Raw genomic sequence first — 23,822 nt, forward strand, 5'->3', positions numbered from 1 at the left:
CTGCTCCTGTCCCAGGTCCTGTTCTCTCTGGCTGTGGTACTACTGCTGTGTGTTCTCCTCAAGTCCTTCCTGATTGGTCCATACTACAGGAAGCTCCATGCTGAGTCTAAAGGCAGCAAGGAGATCCTGGTTCTGGGAACCGCTGCCTTCGTATTCCTCATGCTCACCGTATGTAACCTCCTCCTCACTCTTCCCCCTCTCCTCTGTTCCATGTAACCTCCTCCTCACTCTTCCCCCTCTCCTCTGTTCCATGTAACCTCCTCCTCACTCTTCCCCCCTCTCCTCTGTTCCATGTAACCTCCTCCTCACTCTTCCCCCTCTCCTCTGTTCCATGTAACCTCCTCCTCACTCTTCCCCCCTCTCCTCTGTTCCATGTAACCTCCTCCTCACTCTTCCCCCCTCTCCTCTGTTCCATGTAACCTCCTCCTCACTCTTCCCCCTCTCCTCTGTTCCATGTAACCTCCTCCTCACTCTTCCCCCTCTCCTCTGTTCCATGTAACCTCCTCCTCACTCTTCCCCCTCTCCTCTGTTCCATGTAACCTCCTCCTCACTCTTCCCCCTCTCCTCTGTTCCATGTAGCTCCTCCTCCTCACTCTTCCCCCTCTCCTCTGTTCCATGTAACCTCCTCCTCACTCTTCCCCCTCTCCTCTGTTCCATGTAGCTCCTCCTCCTCACTCTTCCCCCTCTCCTCTGTTCCATGTAACCTCCTCCTCACTCTTCCCCCTCTCCTCTGTTCCATGTAGCTCCTCCTCCTCACTCTTCCCCCTCTCCTCTGTTCCATGTAACCTCCTCCTCACTCTTCCCCTCTCCTCTGTTCCACGTAGCTCCTCCTCCTCACTCTTCCCCCTCTCCTCTGTTCCATGTAACCTCCTCCTCACTCTTCCCCCTCTCCTCTGTTCCATGTAGCTCCTCCTCCTCACTCTTCCCCCTATGCTCTGTTCCATGTAACCTCCTCCTCACTCTTCCCCCTCTCCTCTGTTCCATGTAGCTCCTCCTCCTCACTCTTCCCCCTCTCCTCTGTTCCATGTAGCTCCTCCTCCTCACTCTTCCCCCTCTCCTCTGTTCCATGTAGACCTCCTCCTCACTCTTCCCCCTCTCCTCTGTGCGATGTAGCTCCTCCTCCTCTATCCTCTCCTCTGTGAGATATAGCTCCCCCTCCTCTATCCTCTCCTCTGTGAGATATAGCTCCCCCTCCTCTATCCTCTCCTCTATGAGATATAGCTCCCCCCTCCTCTATCCTCTCCTCTGTGAGATATAGCTCCCCCTCCTCTATCCTCTCCTCTGTGAGATATAGCTTCCCCTCCTCTATCCTCTCCTCTGTGAGATATAGCTTCCCCCCTCCTCTATCCTCTCCTCTGTGAGATATAGCTCCCCCTCCTCTATCCTCTCCTCTCCTCTATGAGATATATCTCCCCCTCCTCTATCCTCTCCTCTCCCTCCTCTATCCTCTCCTCTCCTCTATGAGATATATCTCCCCCCTCCTCTATCCTCTCCTCTGTGAGATATAGCTCCCCCCTCCTCTATCCTCTCCTCTCCTCTATGAGATATAGCTCCCCCTCCTCTATCCTCTCCTCTCCTCTATGAGATATAGCTCCCCCTCCTCTATCCTCTCCTCTATGAGATATAGCTCCCCCTCCTCTATCCTCTCCTCTATGAAATATAGCTCCCCCCTCCTCTATCCTCTCCTCTCCTCTGTGAGATATAGCTCCCCCTCCTCTATCCTCTCCTCTGTGAGATATATCTCCCCCTCCTCTATCCTCTCCTCTGTGAGATATATCTCCCCCCTCCTCTATCCTCTCCTCTGTGAGATATAGCTCCCCCTCCTCTATCCTCTCCTCTGTGAGATATAGCTCCCCCTCCTCTATCCTCTCCTCTGTGAGATATAGCTCCCCCTCCTCTATCCTCTCCTCTGTGAGATATAGCTCCCCCCCTCCTCTATCCTCTCCTCTGTGAGATATAGCTCCCCCTCCTCTATCCTCTCCTCTGTGAGATATAGCTCCCCCCTCCTCTATCCTCTCCTCTGTGAGATATAGCTCCCCCTCCTCTATCCTCTCCTCTCCTCTGTGAGATATAGCTCCCCCTCCTCTATCCTCTATCCTCTCCTCTGTGAGATATAGCTCCCACTCCTCTATCCTCTCCTCTGTGAGATATAGCTCCCCCTCCTCTATCCTCTCCTCTGTGAGATATAGCTCCCCCCCTCCTCTATCCTCTCCTATCCTCTGTGAGATATAGCTCCCCCCTCCTCTATCCTCTCCTCTGTGAGATATAGCTCCCCCTCCTCTATCCTCTCCTCTGTGAGATATAGCTCCCCCCTCCTCTATCCTCTCCTCTGTGAGATATAGCTCCCCCTCCTCTATCCTCTCCTCTGTGAGATATAGCTCCCCCCTCCTCTATCCTCTCCTCTATGAGATATAGCTCCCCCCTCCTCTATCCTCTCCTCTCCTCTATGAGATATAGCTCCCCCCTCCTCTATCCTCTCCTCTATGAGATATAGCTCCCCCTCCTCTATCCTCTCCTCTGTGAGATATAGCTCCCCCTCCTCTATCCTCTCCTCTGTGAGATATAGCTCCCCCTCCTCTATCCTCTCCTCTGTGAGATATAGCTCCCCCCTCCTCTATCCTCTCCTCTCCTCTGTGAGATATAGCTCCCCCTCCTCTATCCTCTCCTCTGTGAGATATAGCTCCCCCCTCCTCTATCCTCTCCTCTCCTCTATGAGATATAGCTCCCCCTCCTCTATCCTCTCCTCTATGAGATATAGCTCCCCCTCCTCTATCCTCTCCTCTATGAAATATAGCTCCCCCCCTCCTCTATCCTCTCCTCTCCTCTGTGAGATATAGCTCCCCCCTCCTCTATCCTCTCCTCTGTGAGATATAGCTCCCCCCTCCTCTATCCTCTCCTCTGTGAGATATAGCTCCCCCTCCTCTATCCTCTCCTCTGTGAGATATAGCTCCCCCCTCCTCTATCCTCTCCTCTGTGAGATATAGCTCCCCCTCCTCTATCCTCTATCCTCTCCTCTGTGAGATGTAGCTCCCCCTCCTCTATCCTCTCCTCTGTGAGATATAGCTCCCCCCCTCCTCTATCCTCTCCTCTGTGAGATATAGCTCCCCCCTCCTCTATCCTCTCCTCTATGAGATATAGCTCCCCCTCCTCTATCCTCTCCTCTGTGAGATATAGCTCCCCCTCCTCTATCCTCTCCTCTGTGAGATATAGCTCCCCCCCTCCTCTATCCTCTCCTCTGTGAGATATAGCTCCCCCTCCTCTATCCTCTCCTCTATGAGATATAGCTCCCCCTCCTCTATCCTCTCCTCTATGAGATATAGCTCCCCCCCCCTCTATCCTCTCCTCTCCTCTGTGAGATATAGCTCCCCCCTCCTCTATCCTCTCCTCTGTGAGATATAGCTTCCCCTCCTCTATCCTCTCCTCTGTGAGATATAGCTCCCCCTCCTCTATCCTCTCCTCTGTGAGATATAGCTCCTCCTCCTCTATCCTCTCCTCTGTGAGATATAGCTCCCCCCCTCCTCTATCCTCTCCTCTCCTCTGTGAGATATAGCTCCCCCCTCCTCTATCCTCTCCTCTATGAGATATAGCTCCCCCTCCTCTATCCTCTCCTCTGTGAGATATAGCTCCCCCTCCTCTATCCTCTCCTCTCCTCTGTGAGATATAGCTTCCCCTCCTCTATCCTCTCCTCTGTGAGATATAGCTCCCCCTCCTCTATCCTCTCCTCTGTGAGATATAGCTCTCCCTCCTCTATCCTCTCCTCTGTGAGATATAGCTCCCCCCCTCCTCTATCATCTCCTCTGTGAGATATAGCTCCCCCCCTCCTCTCTCCTCTGTGAGATATAGCTCCCCCCCTCCTCTATCCTCTCCTCTCCTCTATGAGATATAGCTCCCCCCTCCTCTATCCTCTCCTCTCCTCTGTGAGATATAGCTCCCCCCTCTTCTATCCTCTCCTCTCCTCTGTGAGATATAGCTCCCCCTCCTCTATCCTCTCCTCTCCTCTGTGAGATATATCTCCCCCTCCTCTATCCTCTCCTCTGTGAGATATAGCTCCCCCCTCCTCTATCCTCTCCTCTGTGAGATATAGCTCCCCCCCTCCTCTATCCTCTCCTCTCCTCTGTGAGATATAGCTCCCCCTCCTCTATCCTCTCCTCTGTGAGATATAGCTCCCCCTCCTCTATCCTCTCCTCTGTGAGATATAGCTCCCCCTCCTCTATCCTCTCCTCTGTGAGATATAGCTCCCCCTCCTATATCCTCTCCTCTGTGAGATATAGCTCCCCCCTCCTCTATCCTCTCCTCTGTGAGATATAGCTCCCCCCTCCTCTATCCTCTCCTCTGTGAGATATAGCTCCCCCCTCCTCTATCCTCTCCTCTGTGAGATATAGCTCCCCCTCCTCTATCCTCTCCTCTGTGAGATATAGCTTCCCCCTCCTCTATCCTCTCCTCTGTGAGATATAGCTCCCCCCTCCTCTATCCTCTCCTCTCCTCTGTGAGATATAGCTCCCTCTCCTCTATCCTCTCCTCTATGAGATATAGCTCCCCCTCCTCTATCCTCTCCTCTGTGAGATATAGCTCCCCCTCCTCTATCCTCTCCTCTATGAGATATAGCTCCCCCCTCCTCTATCCTCTCCTCTCCTCTGTGAGATATAGCTCCCCCCTCCTCTATCCTCTCCTCTGTGAGATATAGCTCCCCCCTCCTCTATCCTCTCCTCTATGAGATATAGCTCCCCGTCCTCTATCCTCTCCTCTCCTCTGTGAGATATAGCTCCCCCTCCTCTATCCTCTCCTCTGTGAGATATAGCTTCCCCTCCTCTATCCTCTCCTCTGTGAGATATAGCTTCCCCTCCTCTATCCTCTCCTCTCCTCTGTGAGATATAGCTCCCCCCTCCTCTATCCTCTCCTCTCCTCTGTGAGATATAGCTCCCCCTCCTCTATCCTCTCCTCTCCTCTGTGAGATATAGCTCCCCCCTCCTCTATCCTCTCCTCTATGAGATATAGCTCCCCCTCCTCTATCCTCTCCTCTATGAGATATAGCTTCCTCTCCTCTGTGAGATATAGCTCCCCCTCCTCTATCCTCTCCTCTGTGAGATATAGCTCCCCCTCCTCTATCCTCTCCTCTGTGAGATATAGCTCCCCCTCCTCTATCCTCTCCTCTGTGAGATATAGCTCCCCCTCCTCTATCCTCTCCTCTCCTCTGTGAGATATAGCTCCCCCTCCTCTATCCTCTCCTCTCCTCTGTGAGATATAGCTCCCCCCTCCTCTATCCTCTCCTCTATGAGATATAGCTCCCCCTCCTCTATCCTCTCCTCTCCTCTGTGAGATATAGCTCCCCCTCCTCTATCCTCTCCTCTGTGAGATATAGCTCTCTTCTCCAACAGAGAATATATTTCCTGTACAATCAAGTACTACAATGGACATTCCAATACAAAGCAATACTGTGTCATTAGGGAGTTTATGATATAAATTGTTACACTATATCCATTCTACCAAATGTATGTCAAATGATGTTTTTCCCCCGGCGTTTCCCAGGTGACGGAGTTCCTGGACATTTCCATGGAGCTGGGCTGCTTCCTGGCTGGAGCGCTTCTCTCCTCGCAGGGTCAGATTTGCACCACGGAGGTCATGGGCTGCATCGAACCAATCAGAGACTTCCTCGCCATCATCTTCTTCGCCTCCATTGGTCAGAACTGAAGCTTACCCTCTGCAGTCTGCAGTGTCCCTGTTTAGCGTCATATCTCTGTCTCTCTACGGCTGTTTGGCATGATACGGTTGAAGTCGGAAGTTTACATAAACCTTAGCCAAATAAATTTAAACTCAGTTTTTCACAATTCCTGACATTGAATCCTAGTAAAAATTCCCTGTCTTAGGTCAGTTAGGATCACCACTTTATTTTAAGAATGTGAAATGTCAGAATAATAGCAGAGAGAATGATTTATTTCAGCTTTGATTTCTTTCATCACATTCTCAGTGGGTCAGAAGTTTACATACACTCAATTAGTATTTGGTAGCATTACCTTTAAATTGTTTAACTTGGGTCAAACGTTTCGGATAGCCTTCCACAAGCTTCCCACAATAAGTTGGGTGAATTTTGGCCCATTCCTCCTGACAGAGCTGGTGTAACTGAGTCAGGTTTGTAGGCCTCCTTGCTCGCACACACTTTTTCAGTTCTGCCCACAACATTTCTATTGGATTGAGGTCAGGGCTTTGGGATGGCCACTCCAATACCTTGACTTTGTTGCCCTTAAGCCATTTTGCCACAACTTTGGAAGTATGCTTGGGGTCATTGTCCATTTGGAAGACCCATTTGCGACCAAGCTTTAACTTCCTGACTAATGTCTTGAGATGTTGCTTCAATATATCCACATAATTTTCCTCCCTCATGATGCCATCCATTTTGTGAAGTGCACCAGTCCCTCCTGCAGCAAAGCACCCCCACAACATGATGCTGCCACCCCCGTGCTTCATGGTTGGGATGGTGTTCTTCGGCTTGCAAGCATCCCTTTTTCCTCCTCGTTTTACTGTGGATACAGATACTTTTGTACCCGTTTCCTCCAGCATCTTCACAAGGTCCTTTTCTGTTCTAGGATTGATTTGTACTTTTCGCACCAAAGTACGTTCATCTCTAGGAGACAGAACGCGTCTCCTTCCTGAGCAGTATGACGGCTGTGTGGTCCCATGGTGTTTATACTTGTGTAATATTGTTTGTACAGATGAACGTGGTACCTTCAGGCGTTTGGAAATTGCTCCCAAGGATGAACCAGACTTGTGGAGGTCTACAATTCTTTTTCTGAGGTCTTGGCTGATTTCTTTTGATTTTCCCATGATGTCAAGCAAAGAGGCACTGAGTTTGAAGGTAGGCCTTGAAATATATCCACAGGTACACCTCCAACTGACTCATATGATGTCAATTAGCCTATCAGAAGCTTCTAAAGCCAAGACAGCATTTTCTGGAATTATCCAAGCTGTTTAAAGGCACAGTCAACTTAGTGTATGTACATTTCTGACCCACTGGAATTGTTATACAGTTAATTATAAGTGAAATAATCTGTCTGTAAACAATTGTTGGAAAAATTACTTGTGTCATGCACAAAGTAGATGTCCTAACCGACTTGCCAAAACTATAGTTTGTTAATAAGAAATGTGTGGAGTGGTTGAAAAACGAGTTTTAATGACTCCAACCTAAGTGTATGTAAACTTCCGACTTTAACTGTATCTGTCTTTCTATGGCTGTTTAGCATCGTATTTCTGTCTCTATGGCTGTTTAGCATCGTATGTCTGTCTCTATGGCTGTTTAGCATCATATCTCTGTCTCTATGGCTGTTTAGCATCATATCTCTGTCTCTATGGCTGTTTAGCATCGTATCTCTGTCTCTATGGCTGTTTAGCATCATATTTCTGTCTCTAAGGCTGTTTAGCATCGTATCTCTGTCTCTATGGCTGTTTAGCATCGTATCTCTGTCTCTATGGCTGTTTAGCATCGTATTTCTGTCTCTATGGCTGTTTAGCATCATATCTCTGTCTCTATGGCTGTTTAGCATCGTATCTCTGTCTCTATGGCTGTTTAGCATCGTATTTCTGTCTCTATGGCTGTTTAGCATCATATCTCTGTCTCTATGGCTGTTTAGCATCGTATCTCTGTGTCTCTATGGCTGTTTAGCATCATATCTCTGTCTCTATGGCTGTTTAGCATCGTATCTCTGTCTCTATGGCTGTTTAGCATCGTATTTCTGTCTCTATGGCTGTTTAGCATCATATCTCTGTCTCTATGGCTGTTTAGCATCGTATCTCTGTGTCTCTATGGCTGTTTAGCATCATATCTCTGTCTCTATGGCTGTTTAGCATCATATCTCTGTGTCTCTATGGCTGTTTAGCATCGTATCTCTGTGTCTCTATGGCTGTTTAGCATCATATCTCTGTCTCTATGGCTGTTTAGCATCATATCTCTGTGTCTATGGCTGTTTAGCATCATATCTCTGTCTCTATGGCTGTTTAGCATCATATCTCTGTCTCTATGGCTGTTTAGCATCATATCTCTGTGTCTCTATGGCTGTTTAGCATCGTATTTCTGTCTCTATGGCTGTTTAGCATCGTATCTCTGTGTCTCTATGGCTGTTTAGCATCATATCTCTGTCTCTATGGCTGTTTAGCATCATATCTCTGTCTCTATGGCTGTTTAGCATCATATCTCTGTGTCTCTATGGCTGTTTAGCATCGTATCTCTGTGTCTATGGCTGTTTAGCATCGTATCTCTGTCTCTATGGCTGTTTAGCATCATATTTCTGTCTCTATGGCTGTTTAGCATCATATCTCTGTCTCTATGGCTGTTTAGCATCATATCTCTGTGTCTCTATGGCTGTTTAGGATCATATCTCTGTCTCTATGGCTGTTTAGCATCGTATCTCTGTCTCTATGGCTGTTTAGCATCGTATCTCTGTCTCTATGGCTGTTTAGCATCGTATCTCTGTCTCTATGGCCGTTTAGCATCATATCTCTGTCTCTATGGCTGTTTAGCATCGTATCTTTCTATGGCTGTTTGTGCAGTTATTTGATGCTTTTATTTGTGTGTTGTCTACTGGTGTAGGTCTCTATGTGTTGTCTCTACTGCTGTAGTTCTATGTGTTGTCTCTACTGCTGTAGTTCTATGTGTTGTCTCTACTGCTGTAGTTCTATGTGTTGTCTCTACTGCTGTAGGTGTTTGTGTTGTCTCTACTGCTGTGGGTGTTTATGTGTTGTCTCTACTGCTGTGGGTGTTTATGTGTTGTCTCTACTGCTGTAGGTCTATGTGTTGTCTCTACTGCTGTGGGTGTTTATGTGTTGTCTCTACTGCTGTAGGTCTATGTGTTGTCTCTACTGCTGTAGGTCTATGTGTTGTCTCTACTGCTGTAGGTCTCTGTGTTGTCTACTGCTGTAGGTCTATGTGTTGTCTCTACTGCTGTGGGTGTTTATGTGTTGTCTCTACTGCTGTAGGTCTATGTGTTGTCTCTACTGCTGTAGGTCTCTGTGTTGTCTACTGCTGTAGGTCTATGTGTTGTCTCTACTGCTGTAGGTCTCTGTGTTGTCTACTGCTGTAGGTCTATGTGTTGTCTCTACTGCTGTAGGTCTATGTGTTGTCTCTACTGCTGTAGGTCTATGTGTTGTCTCTACTGCTGTAGGTCTCTGTGTTGTCTATGTGTTGTCTCTACTGCTGTAGGTCTATGTGTTGTCTCTACTGCTGTAGGTCTATGTGTTGTCTCTACTGCTGTAGGTCTCTGTGTTGTCTACTGCTGTAGGTCTCTGTGTTGTCTACTGCTGTAGGTCTATGTGTTGTCTCTACTGCTGTAGGTCTATGTGTTGTCTCTACTGCTGTAGGTCTCTGTGTTGTCTACTGCTGTAGGTCTATGTGTTGTCTCTACTGCTGTAGGTCTATGTGTTGTCTCTACTGCTGTAGGTCTATGTGTTGTCTCTACTGCTGTAGGTCTATGTGTTGTCTCTACTGCTGTAGGTCTATGTGTTGTCTCTACTGCTGTAGGTCTCTGTGTTGTCTACTGCTGTAGGTCTCTGTGTTGTCTCTACTGCTGTAGGTGTTTATGTGTTGTCTCTACTGCTGTAGGTCTATGTGTTGTCTCTACTGCTGTAGGTCTCTGTGTTGTCTCTACTGCTGTAGGTCTCCATGTGTAGGTCTCCATGTGTGTTCTCTTCTACTGCAGGTTTCCATGTCTTTCCTACCTTTGTCCTGTACGAACTGACAGTCCTGGTGGTGCTGACTCTCTCACTGGTCATCATGAAGGTATGCTCGTTGTTGCTTTAAACCACTCTCACTTGCTTATTTTCTCTCTCTCTCTCTCACTCTTTCTCTCTCTCCCCCCCTCTCTCTCTCGCCTTCTCTAATTAAACACCGCCTCCTCTCCATGTCCCTGTTAGTTCCTGATGGCGGTGCTGGTGCTGTCGGCCATCTTGCCTAAGGGTTCTCGCCACATCCGTTGGATAGTGTCTGCCGGCCTGGCGCAGGTCAGCGAGTTCTCCTTCGTTTTGGGGAGCCGCGCCCGCCGAGCTGGCATCATCTCCAGAGAGGTACTTCTACCGACGAACAGACCACCACTCCATGCTTAGTTCCAAATCAAACAATAGCCACTAGTACCTAACCACTACCCCTAACCACTACCCCTAGCCACTATCCCTAACCGCTAACCACTACCCCTAACCACTACCCCTAACCACTACCCCTAGCCACTATCCCTAACCGCTAACCACTACCGCTAACCACTACCCCTAACCCCTAGCCACTATCCCTAACCGCTAACCACTACCCCTAACCAGTACTCCTAACCACTACCCCTAACCACTACCCCTAACCAGTACCCCTAACCAGTACCCCTAACCGCTAACCACTACCCCTAACCACTACCCCTAGCCACTATCCCTAACCGCTAACCACTACCCCTAACCACTACCCCTAGCCACTATCCCTAACCGCTAACCACTACCCCTAACCACTACCCCTAACCACTACCCCTAGACACTATCCCTAACCGCTAACCACTACCCCTAACCACTACCCCTAACCACTACCCCTAACCAGTACCCCTAACCACTACCCCTAGCCACTATCCCTAACCGCTAACCAGTACCCCTAACCAGTACCCCTAACCACTACCCCTAACCGCTACCCCTAACCACTACCCCTAACCACTACCCCTAACCACTACCCCTAGATACTACCCCTAGACACTACCCATAACCTCTACCCCTAACCACTACCCCTAGACACTACCCCTAGCCACTACCCCTAGACACTACTTGAAGATGTTTATGGCAATTGCAAGATGAATGCATACAGGATCTAGAATACTACTGGCCTCTTCTTCCCCAGGTGTACCTGCTGGTTCTCAGTGTCACCACTCTGTCCTCTTCTTCCCCAGGTGTACCTGCTGGTTCTCAGTGTCACCACTCTGTCCTCTTCTTCCCCAGGTGTACCTGCTGGTTCTGTGTCACCACTCTGTCCTCTTCTTCCCCAGGTGTACCAGCTGGTTCTCAGTGTCACCACTCTGTCCTCTTCTTCCCCAGGTGTACCTGCTGGTTCTCAGTGTCACCACTCTGTCCTCTTCTTCCCCAGGTGTACCTGCTGGTTCTCAGTGTCACCACTCTGTCCTCTTCTTCCCCAGGTGTACCTGCTGGTTCTCAGTGTCACCACTCTGTCCTCTTCTTCCCCAGGTGTACCTGCTGGTTCTCAGTGTCACCACTCTGTCCTCTTCTTCCCCAGGTGTACCTGCTGGTTCTCAGTGTCACCACTCTGAGTCTTCTGCTGGCTCCGGTGTTGTGGAGAGCCGCCACACACAAGTGGGTCCCTCGAGCCGAACGCAAGACACTCGCCCGCCCGCCCCCGCTGCTGCCACACCCAGCAGACTGAAGCCCATAGGGGCCCTGCAAAAGGGCCAAAGGATCAAAGGTCATTCTCCCTCTTTCCATGGAGAAAATAGTAATGACCCATTATCTTTGGGTCATTGGTTGCATCCAAAATGGCACCCTGTTCCCTACATAGAGCTCTGATCTAAAGTAGTGCACTATATAACGAATAGGGTGCCATTTGAGATGCGATCATTGTAGAATGGTTTCCATGTACTCATTGTTGTCTTGACTGTTATTCCTCCACTCACGTCCTACAGTAGTTATGGAGGGATCCCTGATGAGAATACCGTTTTGGTTTGTGACGTCACATTGTTGGTGATGACATATTCCCTTCAAGGGAATATTATTAGTCTGGGGTTGCATAAAGATCAGTTTCATCAGGACCAAACCTGGGAGAAAGACATAGGCCAAGGTTAACAGTTCAACTTTCCATTTAGTACGTTTGAATGTCAAGCTGATACTGTAAAGTCTCAGTGTTCTAACCAAACACGGACATATAGAAACTGTATGTATGGGTTGTTTATGTCACGGCTTTACATGTATGTATGCGTTATTGCACTCCTATGGCATCTAATGCTCTAAAATGTTTATTTTTCTTATGTTTCAGTGACTGTTTTATATGATAATGGCTCGATGATCTTATTCTGTTTGTATGGTGTACTGTACTGTACTGTAGCCTGCCTGGAGGAAAACTACTACAACTAGAAGACTTCCTGCTAATACATCATGTAAGGGAGAAATAAAGATATTGTATTTATTAGGCCAGTTATAGTTAGATTATGTATAAACGTTACAATGGAAATAAGGGGGTCATTCCAAGAACAATAAATTCCCATTTTACATTGTGTTAAGTTGGAGTTTGTTTAATATTCAACAAAATACAAAATGTTGTACATTATGTCATTCAAAAATGTTGGAATATGCACTTATTTATTAAAAGATTGGTTTATTGGTTCGGGAGGAGATGTGTTATTTTGATAATGTATATTTGAATATTGTCTGTCTCGTCCAATGAAATGTTTTGATATCGTTCTGTGGGTGTGGTCTATGCTTCCCGCGTGATGACGTTTACATTGTGCGTGTCCAATAGTTTCTTTCACATTTCAGACACCGCCAAGCTCAGTTTGGAGTGCTTAGTTTGTCGCACAACTCTGGAAGCTCAGCAGCCGGAGATCTGTCGGAGTTTGGGGACAAATGCTAACAGCTGACTCGGAGATAAATCAGAAAAGTGGCTTTCATTCTTTCAACGTAATTGATTTATTGATGAAGTAGAAGAGGTAGTTACATTTGTTGGCTGAGCAATTACGTTTATTTCGCTGGGTTTCAGTTTCAGTGGAGTAGAAGTAGTTAACTAGCTTACGTTAGCTAACGTCACTGTCCATCAAATGTACAACTATTGCACCTAACGCAATCGAACAAATGCAGATGCCATTCGAAGTCGTTTAGCTAAGCAAAATAAGTTTGAATTGAGGCATGTCATTCAATCACATTCCTACCCATGGGTACGGTAGCGAACATATCCTGCCAGCAGTACGACACGTTAAATATATTCGCTTAATTTTTAGCTAGCTGGCTACAAAAATGGCTGACTCGGCTTCTAGCTAGCAGGTAGTTAACGTTCGCTAGTGAGTGCACTCTACCGTAAATAAAATACTATTGTCCACATTATCGTTACGTTAGTTACTAATGAATGTCTAACCGAAAAGCGGTTTTAGCAAACTATTACCTTAACGTTAGCTGACTGGCTATTAATTCAAAAAACTCCTGTCGTTGCGATGAGCTAACGTTAGCTAATAAATAGCTTGTGTCGATAGGGAGAACGAACTAGCATGCTGCGTGCTAACTTTAGGACAAACAACATGCTAGCCATCTGTCAAGCTTGCCAAGCAACCATCTTGACTGAAATTGCTACAAGTCATTCGTTCAATTACTGTCTGTCTTTGTAAAGATGCAGGTAACTAGTTAATTGAAAACCTTTGATCTCGGAGTCTGAAACGTTTGTCATAACTTGCTAGTTTGTTTGTTTCGCTAACGTTAGTTTTAGCTAGTTTCCTGTTTGGAGGTTAATTTCGACCTCATCTGGGAGTTGCGGATCAAGAATAACGAGTGAGAACGGTCGTGGTAACTAGTTGATGGTTAATACTCGTGTTTTAAACATACACAATGGTGGTTCACCTAACTTTCTTGCTAAATATATCTAGCCCAAGCTGCAAAACATGTATGATTGCATGTTGAGTAATGCGTAGTCAGCTCCTGGATCCAGATAGCTGCTGTTGTGCTTCCCCTGTCCGGCTATGGGAACCTTCTGTCGTTCATTGTTGTATTTACGCGGTTAGGCCTATTTTCTGTTCTCAATGGCCCATAGTTGGCAATAACTGAGTGTGGAGACCGATTGATGTTGTATGTTGAAACCAGGTTGTTTCCAAAGCTTCCATGCGGCCTAGTGGAGTGTTGTGGTTTGAATCCCTCAGAGGATATAGTCAGCCTATTCCAACCTTTGTAAAACAAGTTAAACAGAATGTTAGGCTATCTGCATTAAATGTCCATTCTGCATTTCTTCTACAATCCTACAGTTTTATAACACTGAACTAAAGGCTCCCCTCCCTTCCATATTTTACTGTAGGGAAGCAATTGCTGAACATCGCAAAGAAACCTTCTAGAAGACTTCATCTCCCACCCATAGGAGCTGATATCATGGCAATGGATGTGAGTTCTGGGCTAGAGTTATAGTGTGCAACCCATACAATTAGAATGAGTACTATTTCTATAGTGGAACTTTTTTTTTAACCATCCACATCCAGTTGTAGATCATTGCTTCAGGGAAGAACACAACTAGATTGATTAACTTCCCTTTGTGGTTTGAGTGGTACAGGCCAAGTTGCTTTGAAGACCTTATCTACTTCCTGATTTAGCAGTGGTGGGTCTCACCATACCAAGTGGTGGTTGATACTTCCTGATTTAGTTGCTTGCTGTTGTGCGATTATCATCCGACAAACAACTTCAAACATTACTTGACCATCTCCTTCCATTCATAGTAACTAGTGGTTTATTCTCCACGATTTGGGAAACACTGGACTAGTGTCCACCCACCTACACAGTTCAAGATGGTCGCGGAGGTACTCAAACTCTAAAGTGTACAGAGATCGATGCTCAATTGTTCTCTCAAAGGTTGCCATGGAAATGGAGCAACACACTCAGTAAACACATTTAGTAATCCATTGACCTCAGTCCAGCAGCACCACCTTACTCCAGACTAGTATAAAGCCAACTAGTGAGGAGACAATCTAGAGAAGTTTGTAGCTCCTGGTGTTTCCATGGCGACAGTGTGGTGTTGTGCCATAACAGAACATTGTGGTCTTTAGGCGGCTGTGATCGGTGCCAACGGAGAGATGAAGGTTTTCTACAACCAGAACCTCAGTCCCAGCAAAGGTAGGTAGCCACAGCACTCAGGGTTTCCCTAGTTATTTTAATATAGGTGGACTGCACACTGGTGAACACTGGCATGGAGGAGTAAGACTTGGACAAGGGTGGCAGTACTAGAGAAACGCTAGAAGCATGATGATAATCAGCCGCTACTCCTGCAGGATGGGAGTTGATGGTAGGCTGTGACTCTCTAACAGAGGAGGGCAGTGTTGCCCCTATTGAGACCTTCTCTCTGACCAATCAAGTTGTAAGGGATTCCAGGGAGCTTGGGGTGATTCTCAATTAGGGTTGTCAAGATACCAGTGTCGCGATACTTCTGTGGCAAGGAAACAAAACATGAAGCAGTTTTAATTTCTTGAGGAAAACTGTCCTTATGTTAGAAACCAACAGCATTATGTTGTCACCTGGGAGTCTTTATTTATTTAGTAAACTATAGCACCCACAATTTTACATAAAGCAGTATTATTTATATATATATATATATATATATATATATACACGACTATGGAGTTCAGTCTAAATCATTTTTTCTTTTTTTCCCCAATGGATAATCTGGTGTGATGATACTGGTACCGTAACAACCCAATCTCAAGTAATGCACTATATAGGGAATGGGGTGCCATTTGGGACGCACCCCTGGTGTTTTACAGTGTTGTTCCTGTCCCTCCAGGTGTCCTGTCCCTGGTGACAGTCCACCCACAGTCCCTCTCTGTGGGGAAACAACTGCTTCCCAAAACCCTGGGGCCCTCCAACGTCAACATCGCCCCACACATGGTGAGACACAACACTACCACTAGTAACAGCCTCATTTCTAAGATCCCCTGTCCTCTCCTCCTGTCTGAGGGCCCCTGTACCCCCCCCTGTCTGAGGGCCCCTGTACCCCCCCCTGTCTGAGGGCCCCTGTCCCCCCCCCTGTCTGAGGGCCCCTGTCCTCTCCCCCCCTGTCTGAGGGCCCCTGTCCTCTCCCCCCTGTCTGAGGGCCCCTGTCCTCTCCCCCCTGTCTGAGGGCCCCTGTCCTCTCCCCCCTGTCTGAGGGCCCCTGTCCTCTCCCCCCTGTCTGAGGGCCCCTGTCCTCTCTCCCCCTGTCTGAGGGCCCCTGTCCTCTCTCCCCCTGTCTGAGGGCCCCTGTCCTCTCTCCCCCTGTCTGAGGGCCCCTGTCCTCTCTCCCCCTGTCTGAGGGCCCCTGTCCTCTCCTCTGCTACTACTAGGGAAGCACTGGGCTTCCCATGTCTCCGTGGCGATAAAGCCTTCATACTAACTTTGAACAAGGCAGGGTGACCTGTGTGTGTGACCTGCGTGCCTGTGTGTGTGACCTGCGTGCCTGTGTGTGTGACCTGCGTGCCTGTGTGTGTGTGTGTGTGTGTGTGTGTGTGTGACCTGTGTGTGTGTGTGTGTGACCTGTGTGTGTGTGTGACCTGTGTGCATAAGCTGATCACAAACCCTTCAGTCAGCAGGATTATAATAAGAACTCCTCATCAACATGATCATCCTATTAATGAGGCAAGCCCCAGAGCTCAGGGTTCAGCTGGAGATGCATAGACATAGAAACCCTAGATCTATAGAGAGATCTAGACCCCAGCCATGATGCGTTGATCTGGCTAGCCTCCATAGCTTCTAGTATGGTGTAGATAGATGCTATATAGATTGCTCCTCGCTGCTTTGAAAGAAGCGCATACATTTTAATTTCTTTCATTTATTGCTATTTTAAATGTTATGTCTGCATAGTAACTGTCCCTCCCTCTCTCAGGTGATGGGTACTCCTCAGAGGCCCAGTGGGTCAGGGGGGTTAGTGATGGGCAGCCCTCACACACCCAGTACCCAATACAGACCACAGAGCCAGCCCCCTGATGCCTCTCCCTGGTCCACCGGGTAAGACACATACACCATTGTATACAAACACTCCTCATGCTGGTCATGGTCACCTGGTCGTGTGGGTCAGCTTTAGGTCAATTCTCAGCAAGGAGGCTGGCTGACTTCCTGGGAAAGTTCTCTCTCGTTACATTGAAGTATTCACACCCTTGGACTTTTTCCAAGATTTGTTGTTACAAATTGGGATTACATTTGGATTTAATTGTTGCTTTTTGTCAACGATCTACACAAAATACTCTGTAAAAGTGGGAAAATAGTCGCGCTATCTTGATTAGGTAATTATTCAACCAAGTCAATACATGTTACAATCACCTTTGGCAAAGATTACAGCTGATAGTCTTTTTGGGTAATGAGTCTGTAAGCGCTTTGCACACCTGGATTGTACAATATTTGCCCATTTTGTTCTTTAAAAAATTCTTCAAGCTCTGTCAAGTTGGTGGCTGTTCATCGCTAGACAGCCATTTTCAACTCTCGCCATAGATCTTAAAGATTTAAGTCAACTGTTACTAGGCCACTCAGGAACGTTCAATGTCTTCTTGGTAAGCAACTCCAGTGTATATTTGGCCTTGTGTTTTAGGTTATTGTCCTGCTGAAAGGTGAATTTGTCTCCCAGTGTCTGGTGGAAAGCAGACTAGGTTTTCCTCTAGGATTTTGCCAGTGCTTATAGCTGTATTCTGTTTTATTTTTATCCTAAACTCCCTAGTCCTTGCCGACAACAAGCATACCCATAACATGATGCAGCTGCCACCATGCTTGAAAATATCACGTGGTAATCAGTGACGCGTTGGATTTGCCCCTAACATTACACTTTGTATTTAGGACAAAAAGTGAATTTCTTTGCCACATTTTTTCTTTATTACTTTAGTGCCTTATTGCAAACAGGATGCATGTTTTAGAATATTTGTTCTGTACAGGCTTTTCACTATTTATGTTAGTGATGTAACTTCAATGTGTTGATCCATCCTGAGTTTTGTCCTGTCACAGCCATTCCGCTGTTTTAACGTCACCGTGGTGATCTCTGAGCGGTTGTCTTCCTCCGAGTTACGAAGGACGCCTGTATATTGTTGTATTGATACACCATCCACAGTGTAATGAAGAACTGCACAATGCTCAACGGGATATTCAATGTCTGTTGTTTTAACCTATAGGTTCCCTTCTTTGCAAACCATTGGAAAACCTCCCTGGTCTTTGTGGTTGAATCTGTGTTTGAAATTCACTGCTCAACTAAGGGACATTACAGATAATTGTGAGGTACAGAGATGAGGTAGTCATTTAAAAATGTTAAACACTATTATTGCTCACTTATGTGACTTAAGTACACTTTTACTTCTAAATGTATTGAGGCTTGCCATAACAAAAGGGTTGAATACTTATTGACTCAAGACATTTGAGCTTTTCATTTAATGAATTTGTAAGTATTTTGTAAAAACATCATTCCACTTTGACAGGATGGGGTAGTGTGTGTAGATCAGTGACACAACAAGAGGTGTGAATACTTTCTGAAGGCACTGTATGAAGGCACTTCTCTGTTCCTACTCCATCGCTACATCAGCCATACTCAACTGGCTGATAGAGGTCAGGGACAGATGTTAAAAGAGACCGGCCGGGGTTAAAAGGGACCGGCCGGGGTTAAAAGGGACCGGCCGGGGTTAAAAGGGACCGGCCGGGGTTAAAAGGGACCACAGGTCCCGACCCTCAGTCAGTCTGGCGTGCAACTTACTGCTGTTGAGTTGTAATGGTACAATGCACATGGTTCAATTTGGGAGCAGTTTGGGGTCACGATAAATGCCAATATCCATCTGAACCGTTGCCATCTGGGAAATGTGTGACTGGACCTTGTTAAATAGTAGAGTACTAGATCACCAAGATGTATCACACCCAGTGCAAATAGATTAATGAACAATGTCAACTCCTGCTCTGACTGTCTTCTTCTCTCTCAAACTCCTGCTCTGACTGTCTTCTTCTCTCTCAAACTCCTGCTCTGACTGTCTTCTTCTCTCTCAAACTCCTGCTCTGACTGTCTTCTTCTCTCTCAAACTCCTGCTCTGACTGTCTTCTTCTCTCTCAAACTCCTGCTCTGACTGCTCTTCTCTCTCAAACTCCTGCTCTGACTGCTTCTTCTCTCTCTCAAACTCCTGCTCTGACTGTCTTCTTCTCTCTCAAACTCCTGCTCTGACTGTCTTCTTCTCTCTCAAACTCCTGCTCTGACTGTCTTCTCTCTCTCAAACTCCTGCTCTGACTGTCTTCTTCTCTCTCAAACTCCTGCTCTGACTGTCTTCTTCTCTCTCAAACTCCTGCTCTGACTGTCTTCTTCTCTCTCACTCCTGCTCTGACTGTCTTCTCTCTCAAACTCCTGCTCTGACTGTCTTCTTCTCTCTCAAACTCCTGCTCTGACTGTCTTCTTCTCTCTCAAACTCCTGCTCTGACTGTCTTCTTCTCTCTCAAACTCCTGCTCTGACTGTCTTCTTCTCTCTCAAACTCCTGCTCTGACTGTCTTCTCTCTCAAACTCCTGCTCTGACTGTCTTCTCTCTCAAACTCCTGCTCTGACTGTCTTCTTCTCTCTCAAACTCCTGCTCTGACTGTCTTCTTCTCTCTCAAACTCCTGCTCTGACTGTCTTCTTCTCTCTCAAACTCCTGCTCTGACTGTCTTCTTCTCTCTCAAACTCCTGCTCTGACTGTCTTCTTCTCTCTCAAACTCCTGCTCTGACTGTCTTCTTCTCTCTCAAACTCCTGCTCTGACTGTCTTCTTCTCTCTCAAACTCCTGCTCTGACTGTCTTCTTCTCTCTCAAACTCCTGCTCTGACTGTCTTCTTCTCTCTCAAACTCCTGCTCTGACTGTCTTCTTCTCTCTCAAACTCCTGCTCTGACTGTCTTCTTCTCTCTCAAACTCCTGCTCTGACTGTCTTCTCTCTTATTCCTGCTCTGACTGTCTTCTTCTCTCTCAAACTCCTGCTCTGACTGTCTTCTTCTCTCTCAAACTCCTGCTCTGACTGTCTTCTTCTCTCTCAAACTCCTGCTCTGACTGTCTTCTTCTCTCTCAAACTCCTGCTCTGACTGTCTTCTTCTCTCTCAAACTCCTGCTCTGACTGTCTTCTTCTCTCTCAAACTCCTGCTCTGACTGTCTTCTTCTCTCTCAAACTCCTGCTCTGACTGTCTTCTTCTCTCTCAAACTCCTGCTCTGACTGTCTTCTTCTCTCTCAAACTCCTGCTGTGGTTGTGTTCCAGGAAGCGTGGTACTGGTAAGAAGGGAGATAAGAACGGGAAGGGACTTAGGCATTTCTCCATGAAGGTGTGTGAGAAGGTGCAGAAGAAGGGAGTAACTACCTACAATGAGGTGGCTGACGAGCTCGTGGCAGAGTTCAGCGCCAACGACACCCTCCTCTCGCCCGGCGACTCGGTGAGACACACAGCCAATCAAAAACCATCAGACCAGGGTTTCATCCGTACAACAAATAGCCCAATCCGAGTTCAAGATGCACAGGTTCTGTACAGCCCTATGGGCCCTAGTCAGAATTAGTGCACTATAAAGGGAGTAGGGAGCCATTTGGGACACCTCTCTCTCTCTCCCCCTCAGCATTCCTACGACCAGAAGAACATCCGACGGCGTGTGTACGACGCGCTCAACGTGCTCATGGCCATGAACATCATCTCTAAAGAGAAGAAAGAGATCAGGTGGATCGGCCTGCCCACCAACTCAGCCCAGGAGTGTCAGAGCCTGGAGGTAAGAGATCAGGGGGGGTCAGAGCCTGGAGGTAAGAGGACAGGGGGGGTCAGAGCCTGGAGGTAAGAGGACAGGAGTGTCAGAGCCTGGAGGTAAGAGGACAGAGCCTGGAGGTAAGAGTTCAGGGGGGGTCAGAGCCTGGAGGTAAGAGGACAGGGGGGTCAGAGCCTGGAGGTAAGAGGACAGGGGGGTCAGAGCCTGGAGGTAAGAGGACAGGGGGGTCAGAGCCTGGAGGTAAGAGGACAGGGGGGTCAGAGCCTGGAGGTAAGAGGACAGGGGGGTCAGAGCCTGGAGGTAAGAGGATCGGGGGGTCAGAGCCTGGAGGTAAGAGGACAGGGGGGGTCAGAGCCTGGAGGTAAGAGGACAGGGGGGGTCAGAGCCTGGAGGTAAGAGGACAGGGGGGGTCAGAGCCTGGAGGTAAGAGGACAGGGGGGGTCAGAGCCTGGAGGTAAGAGGACAGGGGGGGTCAGAGCCTGGAGGTAAGAGGACAGGGGGGGTCAGAGCCTGGAGGTAAGAGGACAGGGGGGGTCAGAGACAGACACCTGTAGCCTGATGTATTCCTGTCATGGTCAGGTGGAGAGAGAGAGACGACTGGAGAGGATCCAACAGAAACAGTCTCAGCTTCAGGAGCTCATTCTGCAGGTAAACACCCGTCCACTGTGGGAACATACACACCTATTAAAGACGCTCACGCTGTCTGGTGGCTTCAACGGTATCTCAACATTGTGTGAATGTCTCGGTGCAGCAAATAGCGTTCAAGCGCCTGGTGCAGCGTAATCGTGCAGCGGAGCAGCAAGCGGGCAGGGCTCCACCCCCAAACTCTGTCATCAACCTGCCCTTCATCATCATCAACACCTCCAAGAGGACTGTCATCGACTGCAGCATCTCCAACGACAAGTAAGAGACCAGAGACTCTGGAATACACACAATTACACTAGTCCTGTTTCACTCCTGTGTATTATATGCATGTGCAAAATATTTTTCTTGCATGTCCCAACTCCCTTTGAGACACCTTGGTGTGTGCAGCATTGGAGTGATTTCAAATTCAACACCAAACCTCATCTAATCATACCTGCCTCCGCCCCCCTGTCCTGCCTCCGCCCCCCTGTCCTGCCTCCGCCCCCCTGTCCTGCCTCCGCCCCCCTGTCCTGCCTCCGCCCCCCTGTCCTGCCTCCGCCCCCCTGTCCTGCCTCCGCCCCCTGTCCTGCCTCCGCCCCCCTGTCCTGCCTCCGCCCCCCTGTCCTGCCTCCGCCCCCTGTCCTGCCTCCGCCCCCTGTCCTGCCTCCGCCCCCCTGTCCTGCCTCCGCCCCCTGTCCTGCCTCCTCCCTCCTGTCCTGCCTCCGCTGCCTCCTCCCTCCCCTGCCCTGCTCCTGCCTCCGCCCCCCTTCTGCCTCCTCCCTCCGCCCCCCCTTCTGCCTCCTCCCTCCGCCCCCCTTCTGCCTCCTCCCTCCGCCCCCCTCTGCCTCCTCCCTCCGCCCCCCTCTGCCTCCTCCCTCCGCCCCCCCTGCCTCCTCCCTCCGCCCTCCCCTCTCCTGCCTCCGCCTCCTCCCCTCCCCTCTCCTCCCTCCGCCCCCCTACAGGTTTGAGTACCTGTTCAACTTTGACAACATGTTTGAGATCCATGATGACATTGAGGTGTTGAAGAGAATGGGGCTGGCCTGTGGTCTGGAGGTGGGCCAATGTTCACCAGAGGACCTGAAGGAAGCACGCACCCTGGTGCCCAGAGCCCTGGAGCCCTATGTTACAGGTCAGTATGGCTGGCTCCCACAGGGCACCCTATTCAGCCTGATATACTTGGGCTGGGAGTGTGTAAAGGAGGCTGTAGAAATGGCGTCTTTTATTATCATTTTTTCCCCTTCAGAAATGGCCACGGGTCCAATAAGCAACGTCTACATCACAGGAGCCTCGTCTACAAACGGAGGAGGACGCCGTCACACAAGGTGAGTCTTCTATAGAGATGTACTTCAGAGCTCATTTACCTATCTGGAGGGTGGAAGCTCTCGGTGGCGCTTCCCATGCTAAAACAGGCTTTGTTTCAAGTGTGCCCTCTATCCAACTCTATGGTCTTAACTAATTCCATCTTCTGTTTCCTGCTGTATATTCAGTAGCGCCGATGGCACGGTGGCGTCCATTTCCAACGACTCACACTACAGCGGCTCGCGAGGCCACACCCCCGTGTCCTACATGGCAGATGAGGAAGAGGATGACGAAGATTACGACGACGATGATTTAAATCAGTAGTTTCTCACACAACCAACTCTAACAGCCCAGTCTGATGACTCACCAGCTGTGTTCCAAATGGCTTCCTATTCCCAATATACTGAACTACTTTTGACCAGGGCCATATTGGCACAGAAGTAGTGCACTGTATAGGGAATAGTGCCATTTGGAATGCATGCAGCCCATGTCCCATGAACAAGTCTCTCCCCCTTCCTCCAGCTCCATCTCAGGCCTTCCCTCCACCCCACCAAGCTATCTACGAGGAGACCCCTGCTTCTCCTTCCTCAGCTGCCTTCAGAATGCACAGAGCTCACCAACGCAATGGCCTTCTGGGAAATGTAGTCTTTGCTGCAAGGACACTGTGACTGTATAATGCCTTTTGTGGGATTAATTTATTTTTTTCTCCTTCTGATGCTGTGATTGCTGTGAGTGTAATCTCCACAACGTGCTCCTCTTCAGCCCGCCTCCCCGTTACAGGAAATGGGAGCTTTCTCATGCCAAACATATTTTTTTTGTTCTTGGGTGAACTGATATACGGCCACAGAAAGATTCCCTCCAGAAACCTGAGATCTGCCTTGTGTGACTGTATAACAGTATTTAACATTATGAACAGTAGTGGTGTCAGTCAATGACATGATGGTGAAATGACTTCCTATACAGCTCCTAGGGGAGACGGTGTGTTTTGTACTTTACTTATTTGTAGTAATATTTTCTTATTTTGTGTGTGTGACTTCCTTCTGGCAGCTATTTTCCAGATTGGTCAGAATGTGTTTTTGGATGGTCACTTGGCCCTGTGTGTCACTGTGAATAACTACAGACAGTGGAGGCCAAATGTCCCTGTGTGTGACGGTAGAGGAGACAAGGCCACCCAACCCCTCTCAAAGCAGCCCATTGAGACAAAACGTACCGAAATGTTTCTAAATATCTCAATGCTCTACTTAATGAACGACACCCAGAGTGAAGTAGCTGCGTATTATCAATGAACTGAACTTTGGGGAGGATGGAGCCGTTCATGGGGTAGAAACAAGCTCAAGACTTCAGGATTGTGTCAAAAGCCAAAATAGGGGAGTCCACTACAATGACCCCCCCCCCCAAGGAACTTTTGTAAAACTGAACAAAATGTCGACTGCAATACCGTACCTTTTATTTCTTTGTTATCTAATGAGTTTGGAAATTATAGAGAATAAATATAGAGGGTGTTTGAAC

At 48.2% G+C, this 23,822-nt stretch overlaps 2 protein-coding genes across 15 annotated transcripts in view; both read left to right on the forward strand.

Moving 5' to 3' along the window:
* The window catches only part of tmco3 (transmembrane and coiled-coil domains 3), a 49,231-nt gene extending 36,894 nt beyond the window's left edge, over positions 1-12,337 (forward strand). For 7 of the 11 annotated variants that reach the window (XM_045698388.1, XM_045698394.1, XM_045698390.1 and 4 more), the window contains 5 exons: positions 1-168; positions 5,527-5,677; positions 9,684-9,763; positions 9,898-10,047; positions 10,847-12,337. The exon at positions 1-168 is cut by the window's left edge and continues 28 nt beyond it. In XM_045698388.1, the coding sequence (XP_045554344.1) occupies positions 1-168; positions 5,527-5,677; positions 9,684-9,763; positions 9,898-10,047; positions 10,847-11,383 (1,086 nt within the window). In that variant the 3' untranslated portion in view covers positions 11,384-12,337. The remainder of the gene's footprint in view (positions 169-5,526; positions 5,678-9,683; positions 9,764-9,897; positions 10,048-10,846) is intronic. The other 4 variants (XM_045698395.1, XM_045698397.1, XR_006759875.1 and 1 more) reach the window with 3 other exon arrangements.
* A 139-nt stretch (positions 12,338-12,476) lies between these two features.
* On the forward strand, positions 12,477-23,821 carry LOC106574843 (transcription factor Dp-1). 4 transcript variants are annotated; one of them, XM_045698399.1, is made up of 12 exons: positions 12,477-12,630; positions 14,006-14,088; positions 14,745-14,811; positions 15,476-15,579; positions 16,553-16,674; positions 19,901-20,072; positions 20,250-20,396; positions 20,970-21,038; positions 21,142-21,293; positions 21,977-22,143; positions 22,258-22,336; positions 22,502-23,821. In XM_045698399.1, the coding sequence occupies exons 2-12, from the start codon at positions 14,077-14,079 to the stop codon at positions 22,635-22,637; spliced, it is 1,227 nt and encodes a 408-aa protein (XP_045554355.1). In that variant the 5' UTR covers positions 12,477-12,630; positions 14,006-14,076; the 3' UTR covers positions 22,638-23,821. The 4 variants fall into 4 exon arrangements, with proteins under 4 accessions (XP_045554355.1, XP_045554357.1, XP_045554354.1 ...); XM_045698398.1 differs by having other exon boundaries at positions 12,478-12,659; XM_045698400.1 differs by lacking the exon at positions 12,477-12,630 and adding an exon at positions 13,244-13,336.
* Position 23,822: the final 1 nt, after the last annotated feature.

The sequence above is a fragment of the Salmo salar genome, chromosome ssa16 (genome assembly GCF_905237065.1).
Source record: "Salmo salar chromosome ssa16, Ssal_v3.1, whole genome shotgun sequence".
NCBI lineage: Eukaryota > Metazoa > Chordata > Actinopteri > Salmoniformes > Salmonidae > Salmo > Salmo salar.

Excerpts from the sequence above, each read along its gene's own strand:
- LOC106574843 (XM_045698399.1), top strand. Across the intron at positions 16,675-19,900 it reads GCCTCTCCCTGGTCCACCGG|GAAGCGTGGTACTGGTAAGA; the intron begins GTAAGACACATA and ends GTTGTGTTCCAG. Across the intron at positions 21,294-21,976 it reads TGCAGCATCTCCAACGACAA|GTTTGAGTACCTGTTCAACT; the intron begins GTAAGAGACCAG and ends GCCCCCCTACAG.